At 57.2% G+C, this 11,515-nt stretch overlaps 3 protein-coding genes across 3 annotated transcripts; all 3 read left to right on the top strand.

Moving 5' to 3' along the window:
• Positions 1–511: 511 nt before the first annotated feature.
• Positions 512–3,898, top strand: LINJ_34_1820 (conserved hypothetical protein; the record flags this gene model as incomplete). Its single annotated transcript, XM_003392737.1, has 1 exon — positions 512–3,898. The coding sequence occupies one exon, from the start codon at positions 512–514 to the stop codon at positions 3,896–3,898; it is 3,387 nt and encodes a 1,128-aa protein (XP_003392785.1).
• Positions 3,899–5,575: 1,677 nt separating this feature from the next.
• On the top strand, positions 5,576–6,523 carry LINJ_34_1810 (conserved hypothetical protein; the record flags this gene model as incomplete). Its single annotated transcript, XM_001468515.1, has 1 exon — positions 5,576–6,523. One exon carries the CDS (start codon positions 5,576–5,578, stop codon positions 6,521–6,523), a length of 948 nt encoding a protein of 315 aa, XP_001468552.1.
• A 738-nt stretch (positions 6,524–7,261) lies between these two features.
• Positions 7,262–9,673, top strand: LINJ_34_1800 (putative ATP-dependent RNA helicase; the record flags this gene model as incomplete). Its single annotated transcript, XM_001468514.1, has 1 exon — positions 7,262–9,673. The coding sequence occupies one exon, from the start codon at positions 7,262–7,264 to the stop codon at positions 9,671–9,673; it is 2,412 nt and encodes an 803-aa protein (XP_001468551.1).
• Between the last annotated feature and the right edge of the window lie 1,842 nt (positions 9,674–11,515).

The raw sequence follows: 11,515 nt of genomic DNA, 5'->3' as shown, positions 1-11,515 counted from the left end.
GGTTGCGAAGGAGTAGAGCAAGAGAGTGCTTTTGTTGGGTTGCTTGTGCGTCTTTTTTTTGTGCGTGTGTGCGCTTGTTGTGGAACTCCCAGCTTGTTAAGGGTTCAGGCGTTGGCCCATGTTGTTGCTACCTTCTCTCCCTTTCTCCGACTTGGTTGACGACTCCTGACTCTATTGCTTGTTGCTGTTGGCTCGGGTTTTCTCCATCTCCATATCTTGCCTCTCTCACTCATCCCGGAGAGAGGGCGTAGACGTGCATGCCAGTTGTGGAGGAGGGCGAGGGAGCGCATTCACGGCCGACACTCTATAGACGAGAGTGCATTGGTGCCCATCGCATAGAGGAGTGCGCTGGAGTCCCTGACACCCCTCATTCACCTCTGCTGTCTCCTCGTGCCGCGAGAGCCTTTCGCTCCGATTTCGGCTGCTGCTGGGTAGCGGCAGCCAGCGGCGCGAACGCGTTAAACTTCCACCTGGTGTACACATACAGACACGAATTCAGAACAGTACCCAAATGGCGGCGGCCTCCTCCAACTGCCAAGGCGAGGGCTTGCAGCACTTTCACTCGACGGGGCGATCGCCTGCCTCCGAGCATCTGGAGCTCAGGGAGGGCATCTATGACGATATCACTGGCCAGGTGAACGTGGTGAAAGAGGTGGATAAGCTCAGGAAAGTGGGCGCGATCGATCGCATAAACGAGGGTGAGGCTGTCAACAGCAAGTCCCTGCCATACAGCGATACAGTCACGCCGTCCAGCAGTGACCCCAACGTACTCAAATTGCCGGCGCTCCAGCAGAACCGTCGCCTCGCAGTTGATTTGGCGTTCGACGATGACGCGCCGTCCGCATGGGCACTCCTCCGTCGCGTCACGCACAACGTCTGGATGTCTCTCAAGATGACGCGGCTCTTTCTCTCTCTGGCGTGGGCGGATATCAAGACGCGTACCTGCAGCTACTGCCTCGGGTTCTTCTCTGTGCTCATCGTTGTACTTCTGTGTGTGCTGATGATTTCTATCCTGGTACACATGCCGATTTTGTTTCTCCGTCTTTCCGAGGAGACGCATGGCGAGTTCGACCTCGTAATCGGGCCCGGCAGTGTCATGAGCAAGGCGACGGGCATCAACTACACAAGAATCAAAGAGCTGTTTCCGGAAAGCGACCCCAATTATGGATACAGCGCCCCGCGCTTCTTGGACATGTACATGGCTCGCACCGCACGCTCCTGCCCTGACAAGAACGTGACGCAGATGTGGTACAACGCGGACGGAAGTGTGTGCGACGACATTGATCTCTGCATGAATGGGTGCTTCTCCAACGGCACGGCCGCTGTGGACCTCATGGCGATTGACGCAACGGCGGAGGCGCGCATGGGGTTTGGCAAGGACTACAATGAGACTACGCTGAACGAAGGAGAGCTGATCTTGTCGCACCGCGCAGCTGTTCTCATGGGCGGGGTGGATGTGGGCGACACGATAATCCTCTACGGAGACGCTCAGCTCAACATTCAATTCGCGTTCGCCAATCTGACGCATAACGATTCGTCGAACGTCATGATGCCGTTCAAGGTCGTATCCATCATTCACGAGTACTACCGCAAGTTCCCGGGTGTCGATACCTTTGTTGTCGTGTCCTTCCAAACGTTCTTGCGCGATGTAGCGAAGGGCCTGGCGCCGGGCACGTCCACCGCTGCTGTAGAGGGCGTCGCCAACACGAACCCGAGCGACTGCGCGTCTGCTGTGTACTTCATCATGAATCCGGAGGCCCGACTGAAGGCATACGGCCTCACAAGCTACAACAGCATTCGCAGGAACGTGGTGGCGTGGGCTTCGGGGGTACTGTCGTCTCTCGGGTTCATGCAGGTCAGCCGCTCCACACCGCAGCTGCGCGGCTTGTACGCGACACGGCTGTTCAGCGTCTTCGTTGGGCTAATCATGTCCGTCATCCTCTTGGCGCTGGCGCTCCTCAGCGTTGTGCTGATCTACACCCTTCTCACGGTCGGAATCGAGACGAAGACGTATGAGCTTGGTATCCAGCGCATGATCGGCCTTACGAAGGAGAATCTGATCTTTTTGGTTCTCGCCAACGCGTATGCCTTTACCTTGCCCGCGTGGGTCATCGGCCTGGCTGCCGGACAAGGCACTTACACGGGGGCTCGGATCGCTTTCGCGAAGCTCGTAGAGGTCCAGCTGCCCATGTTGGTCACGAGGGCCTCTCTCGGGTGGGCCACGGTCGCCGGCCTCGGTATCCCTATTGTGGCCTCTTTCTTTCCGATTCTCTCGCTCGTGACGCAGAGGCTTCCCGACGCGATCAACACCTCGCGCGGCCGCAATAGTGGCGTCATATACAAAATCCAGCGCGACGACTCGACGCAGTGGAACGGGGCCATGCTCGTCCTCGGCTTGCTCTTCTTTGCTTTCGGCTTCGTGATCTACTACCTGTTCCCCACCGCGTTAATCGCAATGAACCTGAACTTGATCTTCTACATCTTCTTCGGCGTTCTCATTGGTCTGCTCGCGGGGCTCGTACTGCTCGCGATGAATTTCGAGCGGGTGGCGCAGACGTGCATCAGCTATTTGCTGCTGTTCTGGGAGAGCAGGGCTGTCTTCTCGTTCATGCAGAAGAGCCTCAGCGCGCACCGGCGCCGCAACCGAAAGACGTCGTTGATGTACGCGCTTTCTCTCGCCTTTGTCATTTTCATTACGGTGGTGGTGCAGATCCAGCTCGTGTCCTTCGAATACTCCTCTCGCCAGCGCATGGGCTGCGAACTGTATGTAGAAACAAAGGGCCTGACAATGGAAGAGTACTGGACCATAGAGGAGATTATCGAACACCAGATGGAGACCGGCATAATCTCTGCCTACACGTACGACTACAACAGCTCCGCTCTTACGTCCCTGAAAGGCGCGAGAATCTACTCGATTGGCCGCGTACGCAGCTCCGTCACAGTCCTAAAACCACTCCCTCCTAACTACTTCGAGGTCATGGATAGGACTTACCTGCACGTGGACAACTACCAGAGCATCGTGGGCCGCTACGGGCTTGTGCGGGCCCTCTACAGTTCTGAAGGCCTCTACAGGGGGATCTTGTCCTCTGGCGCGGCGGATACCCTCGGCGTCGGCAGCGCGGACGGCGCCGTTTTGCTCGAGATAAGAACGGTGCAAAACGCGACCTCAAACGCCGAGGCCGTTCGTCGGGCCACCATCCGTCCTGTCGCCACGCTCGACACGGCCCCAGCCATAACTACGTCCAAGTACACCCACGCACAAGGTGACGTCGTGCTGAGTATCCCTGGACTCTTCCGGCATCTTAACGAGTCGCGCGTAAGCGTCTTGAACGGAAACGTGGAGAAAATTCGGCTGCGCATGAGTGACCCGAACTGGTACGACTTCATCGGTGACCTGCTGACCGGGAGCATTGCCGCGGTGGGTCACACAGTGACTGTGACGAACATTAGGGATGCGACGAGCGACATGGCCACGGCCGGCAAAGTGCTGAATCTCTTCTTCGTTGTGGCCGAGATAATGATTTTGGTCATTTGCTTCTTTTCTCTGATGAGCAGCATGACGACAAACGTGCTCGACTCCTCCAAGGAGATTGGCGTGCTGCTGTGCTTGGGCATGTCCCATTTCCAGGTGTACCGCGTGTACGTCTGGGAGGCCTTTGTCTTGGTCGTTTCGTCTGGCGTCATGGGCCTCATCGTCGGCCTTGTTGTTGCCTACACGATGCAGCTGCAGAACATCCTGTTCACGCAGCTGCCTCTGCCATTCCCTTTTCCGTACATCCAGCTGGCCATTTTGGTCGTCATGGGTCTTGTTTCAGCGCTGGCGTCCAGCATCAGCCCGGTGGCGTACCTTTTAGGTCTTCCTTCTGTCACACACATCCTGCGTCGTACCATTCACTGAGAAGTCTTTGACACATTAATTTGGTAGGTATCCGGAACAGGGGGGCTCGCATACCCGCCTAAAGAGGCGTGCACGCTCACGGATAGGGCCCTGCATCCCTTTGCTCTTCCTCCCCGTTCTGCCACTTGTTGCACCCCTTCCCCTTCCCATTGTCACCAGCCTGTTCCTCTCAAGGATGCTGGTGTCAAGGATGCACTAACAGGGCGAGTGGGGCGATTCAATGCGGAACTTTTGTTTTGTGTGTGTGCCAGCGTGTATGATTAGAGAACACCAATCATGAGGCTCTCCGCCGCGTTGGCCGGCCACGATGCCAGCGTCCATTTTTGCAGGTGCCGTTTGCCACCATCGCCGCCGCGCAGCCGGCCCCCTTTTTTCCCGTCCACATTCAGAACGCCCTTTCTTTCACGTGCATTAGGCAGGGCATATGTGTGCGGCCATACTCTCCTCTTCTGGTCGAACAGGTTCTAGCAGACAGCGTCCGCTGGCACTGATTTCATTTCTTTGTGTGTGTGTGTGTATGTGTGTTTTATTATTATGTTTGGCGCATTTTTTTCATTATTTCGTGTGTGCGTGCGTGTGACACTTTTCTGTGCGTCATCGCTATGCTCGCGTATGCTGATGTCTTTTACGAGTGTGTTGCTTGTCCCGGCAACACGCCCCAATCGCCGCGTTTTGGTGTGTTAACACTTGATATTTGCGGACTCTGCCCCCCCTCCTCCGTCCTCCTCCTCCCTCCCCACCAACCCTCTTCCTCATTCCTTTCGTTCGTTCCCTTTTGTATATTTGTTCTCTGTCTTCACTTTTGTGGGAGTGATGCTGTTGTAGTGGTGCTCTTGATTGCGGGAAACCCAAACGAGCAGAAGGGGAGCCGAGTTCCTCACCAACCCCCCCCCACACACACACCAAAGAAAAAGAACTGAGCTACAAGAATAATACTCGTGAAACGACCAAGAAGCCGACACGGAAAGTGCCACGTAACGGCGTCCATGGTCAGGTATTTCATTGGGCGGAAAAGGCGTAATGCCCACCGCATCGCCACAGCTGCTGGACGCGAATGGTGTGCATCCTCTCACACCCGAATCCTTCAGTCTCTTTCTCTCTGTGTGTGCGTGTGTGTGTGGCGTCGCTCCAACAGGAAGTGTGCGATGCGCGTCGTCGGCGCCCGCCCAGAAGAGACGCCACCGCGCTGTCACTGGCACTTTTGTTTGCCCAAACATGAGAAACAACAACCACAAAAAACGATGCAACAAAACCGATGAGTCTGGCTCGGCTTTCACCTCGTTTTCTCCCTCTCTCTCCGTCATGCCTACCTCCTCTTCTGGTCTTCGTTTCCCTTTGCTTCGCTTGCGTTGTGGCACCTTGGTCGAGCACCAATACCCTCTTCCCTCCAAGGACAAGGTGAGAAGAGAGAAGGGGAGCTCATAAAACCCGCACGCATGAGACGTGTTTCTTGTTTCAGCAGCACTGGACGTCGCACCGTCTGCTCTGTCGTGCTCTCTGTTAACTTCAGTTAGCGAAACGGAGTGACGCGAACCGCAAACACGCGTCGCGGGACTTCTGGAGACCCTCAACGGAGACTGCCTTTAGAGGTTGTAGCGACGGCGCCCACGCGCGCGTCTTTTTTTGTTGTTGTTGTTGTTGTTGTCTCGCTCGCTCTTATCTCTTTCTGCTGCTGTGATGTCTTGCGCACAAGTGGATATGTCTGATACCCAAGCAGCTCCGTCACGGGCGAAAAGCCGCCGCACGTGCGCTGTGTATTTTGGAGCCACGACTTTTGTCGAAATCGATGATGATCCCTCTACAATCACTCTGGAAGAGCTATGTGAGGCGTTTGGCACGCCATGGGAGAGCGGCATGCACGTGAAGCACCGTGCCACCGGACGCGTCGTGGTTACCCTCCCCTTTGAGCCGCTGCCAACGCTCGAAGAGGTGTCAGACGTCATCATCAAGGCGGAGAGCACGACGGCGACCACGCACACGGGCGATTTAACGGTTCCAACAGCCTACGACAACGCTGAGGAGGATGTGGATGGCGCCGAGGAGGGAGAGACGAAGTACGCCGTCGTGTACGACCTTGTTACCCCGACGCCGCCTGGCGACAATGGAGACAGCGAGCTAGCGGCGGCCGTAGCCGCGGCAGGCCTGTCGGAAAACCTTTCGGCAGATTCAGACGGTGCTTCCAACATCGGGGAGACGATGCGGAAGCTTGTCGAGCTCGGCGCAGCAGAGCTACTCACCGCCGAGCCCTTGTCCGTATCTCAGGCGAGGCGGGAATACAATCCGCCAGATGCCCCGGGCCTCTTGCGTCGCATCGTGTATCCTGCTTCGGAGTACTCTCCATACCGCCTCGATCGCGACCCGCTCTACGATGGCAAGCTTTCCTTGTACCGGTCTCCTGCTGTGACCGCTAGCTTTGCGTCGGGGCCCTCGCCGGTCAGCTGCACCGGTTCGCATGCGCTGCCGACGCAGGACTTTGGTGAGGGAGGACTGTACACCAGTTACCTCGATAGTTACGACCTGAGTTGTCCGATGAGGGAGCCGTTTGTGAGGTCGTTCGCGGCTGGAAAGGCGGCGCTCGTAATGCCTCTGTCGGATGAAGAGCATCATCGCATTTTCGGCACGTAAGTGGATCCCTCAGGGGGGGGAGGGGGCTGTTTCCTTTCCTGATGCTATTTTGTTTTTCTCGGGTCTGCCACTTTTCTGGTGTGTGTGTGTGTATGCGTGTAGAGATGTAGATGGGTGTTTGCATACAACGAGGTCAAAAGTTCTTCTCGTTACCTTTCTTTGTGCCGGTTGCGGCCCCAATCGCGGATGCAGCACGCCACAAGGTGTGCGGAGGCCCGAGCTGTGTAGGAGGGGAGAAAACAGAGAAGACTTCCTGTACGCGCACCGTAAGTATGTTTTTGTGTGTGTGGGAGGTGGAAAGGAAGGACTATACCGCATATTATGGTTCGGTTTTTTTTTGCTGCTGTGTAGGCCTCTCTCTGTAGGACGTGAGCTACGCAGACTTTTTTTTGGTGGTGGTGGTGGGGGGGAGGGTGTGAAAGGTTGTTTCCGGTGCACACGTATGTGACGTGGAACGAGCCGCACGCTTCCTCCCTCTCGCGCCATTTTTGTGTTCTCACCGCAAGTGTTCAAGCAGTCCCGTGCATGCCTTCTGCATGCGCTGCTCCTGCTTTCCTTTCCACTGCACCTAACTCTCGTGTATACCTTCCCCGCTTCCTCTGTTTTCTCTTTCGTTGTCCACCTGAACGGCAGCCAAGCATTTGGACGGGTCTCAGAGAAGGAGACGTGTTCCACAAGACCGCTGCTGCGCCAATATTCTCCACCCTACCTTTTTCAACGTAGGGCATTGTTGCCGTCATGATTGGCCATGGAACGTGGGAGGCGGCCGTGGAGTCGGCGGCCGACTCGAAGAAGAAGGGCGGCGGCTTTCAAAGCTTTAACCTGGAAAAGCCACTACTCGATGCGATTCTAAAGCAGGGCTTTTCCGTGCCCACCCCGATCCAGCGCAAGGCGATCCCGCCGATGCTGCAGGGGAACGATGTAGTCGCCATGGCCCGCACCGGATCAGGTAAGACAGCGGCATTCCTCATCCCCATGCTGAACACCCTAAAGGCGCACGCAAAGATCGTCGGTATTCGCGGGCTCGTGCTCTCCCCGACACGCGAGCTGAGTCTGCAGATCTTACGCAACGGCTTCGCGCTTAACAAGTTCCTCGATTTGCGCTTTGCTGCGTTGGTAGGTGGCGACTCGATGGACCAGCAGTTCGAGCTGCTGGCGTCGAACCCAGATGTAGTGGTCGCCACGCCCGGTCGCCTGCTGCACATCATGGAGGAGGCTTCATTGCACCTCACTAGCGTGCGCTGCCTGGTTCTGGATGAGGCGGATCGCCTCTTCGAGTTAGGTCTGCAGCCGCAGATCGGTGCCATCATGCAAAAGTTACCCGAGTCCTGCCAGCGTGCCCTCTTTTCCGCGACGATGCCTACCGTATTGGCGGAATTCACGAGCGCCGGGCTGCACAACCCGGTGGTCATACGCCTCGACTCGGAGATGAAGCTGAGTGATCAACTGAAGCAGAGCGCTTTCCTGGTGCGCAACGACGAGAAGGTTGCCGCGTTGATCGTGCTGCTCAAGCGTGTGCTGCACGTTGGCGAGGCGGCAGCGAATAACGCGCAGGCGCTCATCTTTGTGGAATCAAAGTTTCATGTGGAGTTTCTGCAGATGATTCTGACGCACTACAGCATCTCAACGAGCGCGGTGCACGGACAGATGGACCAGGAGGCTCGTCGCCTTGCGGTGCGCAGCTTTGCGAAGCGTGAAACGAGCGTGATGGTGGTCACGGACGTTGCGGCGCGAGGTTTGGACTTGCCGCTGCTCGACAACGTCGTTAACTTCTCGTTCCCCTTTAACCCAAAGCTGTTCGTGCACCGCGTAGGCCGTGTCGCGCGCGCCGGTCGCTCTGGCACGGCCTACTCCATCATGACCTTCGAGGACTTCCCGTACTACATCGATCTTCTGCAGTTCATAGGCCGGCCGCTGCAGTCTGCCCCGGTACCCGGCGACCTTCTCTTTACGCCAGACAACGGCTGCTACGGCCGCTTGCCCGAAGAGGACATCCAGCTGGAGCTAGACTTCCTCAAACGCTTGCACGAAAACGATGTGGAGGTGCGCAGCATGGCGCGAGTGGTGGAAAACGCGCATAAGAAGTTCAACCGTACAAAGAAGAAGCCGACGCACGAGGCGATTCAAGAGGCTCGAAAGCCGCAGTACGCCTTTGACCGCACCCCGCTTCATCCAATGCTGCTCGAACGCGTCGGCAGCACCCGTGTGCGTGCTGACGAGGCACGCTTCGACCTGAAGCGATTCAAGCCGAAGGAACTGTTCCTAGAAATAGGCTCAAAGGAGAAGCTGTTCGAGATTCGCCCGCCGGAGACGGCGCAGTCCTTGGCACGTTCAGCCGACGCCGAAGGCGGGGCAACGAAACGCGGGGCGGCCTCTGCGGCGCCACCAGCGAAGCAGCTGTCCTTTGCCGAGCAGATGCTGCAGCGTGCGCAGGAGCGCAGAAAACGCGAGCGCGAGGTCGGCAGCAGCACTTCTGTTAATAGCGACGATGCGGTGATGAGCCTGGTGACGCAGCCTCGCCAGGCCGCACTGGGGCAGGAGGAGAGCATGGAGACCGGCGCCTACCGTGACGAGAACTTCTTCATGGACCTGGAGCGGCGAGACACGCTCAACAACGCGCACTACTCCCTCAAGGATGCGACGATGGACATGACCGCCGAGACGGCTGAGGAGGCTGCGCAGCAGCGGCAGGTGTTTGCGTGGAGCAAGAAGAAGAATCGTTATGTCCAAATGCACGTCAATGACGCCAAGGCGCTCCTGAGAGGCGTGAAAAACGAAGCCGGCAAGGCGATCAATTACAAAAGCAAGCTTCAGGCCTACTCGAAGTGGATGAAGAAGAGCAACATGCGCATCCAAGATGTCGGCGAAGAGGAGGACCTCGTGCCGCTGAAGCGCGCCAAGGCGGCGGCATTGTCTTCCCAGCCGCAAGACGGCGACGTCGGCAATGGCGACGACGACTTTGTGGACATCAGCGACCCCAACCAGGGTAAGAAGCTACGTATCGGACGCAAGCAAAAGCGGCTGCCCAAGGACGGCCACGTACGCTCTTTCGAGGAGATGGCGGCAAGGCGGCGCAAGGCGGAGAAGGAGAAGAGCCGCCTTGCGCGCAAGAATCAGCGCAGTGGCTCTGGCAAGAAGAAGAGTAAGTAAAAAAAAAGAAACGCGCAACAGGCTACCAAGCGAGAACAGTGCGGTGACGAGGTAGACCTCTCGAGAGGGGAAGGCTGCAGCGGAAAGAGGACATATGCGTGTGGGAGGGGGGTCAGAGAGTGCGCCTGTGCTCTCCGCGGGCGACCCCATGTGTGCCTCTCTCTGAGAAACCCTCCCCAACTGTGATACAACAAAGGTGCGAATGCCGTGGCGCCATGGATCACTGAGCAGGGAGCGCCGTTTGATCTGCTCGAAGGAGTGGCACCTCGTTGTTTTCTTTCGCTTATATATATATATATTATTGGTTCATTTTACATATTCAGTAATGACGTGTAACGTTGACCCCCCACCCTTCCCGCAGCGAAGCGGAACAAAAACGATTCGATCAGGCAGAAGTCGGTGGAACCGCTTGTCGACCTTGTCTGCTTTCGTGTCTGTTGCAGGTAGAGAGACACGCTGGCGTGTCCGCAGTGGAACGAAAAAAAGCCGACGCGAGCGAGAGCACACATCCCTGTCTGACCCTCTGGCACCATTTTCAGGGTGGTTGGTGAGCCACGACTGTCGCAGAAGAGCGTGGAAGGTGTGAGTCCGCTCGCTCGCGAGCTCATGTTTTTCCTGCTCACCACGTGCATACCCACACAGCGCACCTCAGCAGCAAGGGCGAGATCTGCGCGCCCATGCAGGTCCTTTTCTGTCGCGGACGTTGTCTATTTTCTGAGCGCGGAGGCAAGCAAGCACGAGAGAGTGAAGGGGAGAGGGTCGCTGCCCTCTTTTCACGGGCCCCATCTTCTTTTGCGGTATCTCCGTCGTTGCTGGGGTGCCTTTCCAAAGAATTCGACACCACGCGCTGTCTGGCCTCTTCTCTCCGACTCGTCCCTCACCCTCTCTCCCACCTTCTCTTTGCATGTGTACGCAGCGTTTTAGTTGTGCTCACACGCTATCCATCACTCCATGCACCCTTGAGACATCCGAAGGAACGTACAGGCTCTGTGGTTGCTGATGTTGCTAGAGAGCGCCGCACTCTGGAACGCCGCCGATGCGTGGCCTGTGGCGTCGTCATAGTTCCTCTTCGCTTCCCTGTTGCAATCCCTAGTAGTCACTCGGTTCTAGTTCGGCAGCGTCTACCTTCCGCTACATGGATGAAGTGATTACGCGAGTGCATGCGCGCCATCGCTTGCAGAGCAGCACCGCAGCGATGTCACCTCGTCAGCTGCGCCAGGTAGCACCCCTTATCACGCAGCCACCACCACCTCATTCAGGCGGTACCTCTAGTAAGCTGTATTACGACACGCCTGAGGAGAGTGCCAGCTACTCGGCCGAAGAGATCTCACTTTCCCATGCATTGCTGCACACCATCGGTGAGGAAAAAAGAGTTGAGCAAGTGGGTGCGACCAACTGGAAGGCGTTTCCGGAGGTGCAGCTTGGGCTCTCGTCGCAACGGCTCCTCTGTGCAGCGACACCGAGATGCCAGCCCGCCAAGCGCTGTGGCGTTGCCACCGGAGAGGGAGTTGCTGTACGGTCCTCGGCGGCGCTTTCACGCCGCCGCGGCAGGAAGTGCGAACCCCGCCAAACGCGTGCAGCGGGCCGAGACGGCGTGGCGGTCAGTGAAAAAGAACACAAATTCGCTGTCTCATCGGCGAGCACCGCCGTCATGACCAGCAGCAACATCACCTGTAGGGCCACATTCTCACCGGATTCCGATGCAGATCACCGAAGGTGTGAATGGCTTCAAGAGGATGCAGCCAAGGCGGTGTCGCTACACAGTTCCGAGAAGAGATTGAGCAGTGCCCTGTCGCCCTTCGCTTCAGCAGGAACCACCTCGGGAGAGCTGATCCCACCTTC

This window comes from Leishmania infantum, chromosome 34, assembly GCF_000002875.2.
Source record: "Leishmania infantum JPCM5 genome chromosome 34".
Classification (NCBI taxonomy): Eukaryota; Euglenozoa; class Kinetoplastea; order Trypanosomatida; family Trypanosomatidae; genus Leishmania; species Leishmania infantum.
The sequence above is the reverse complement of the archived record's forward strand: the minus strand, read 5'-3'. Positions and strand labels throughout refer to the sequence as shown.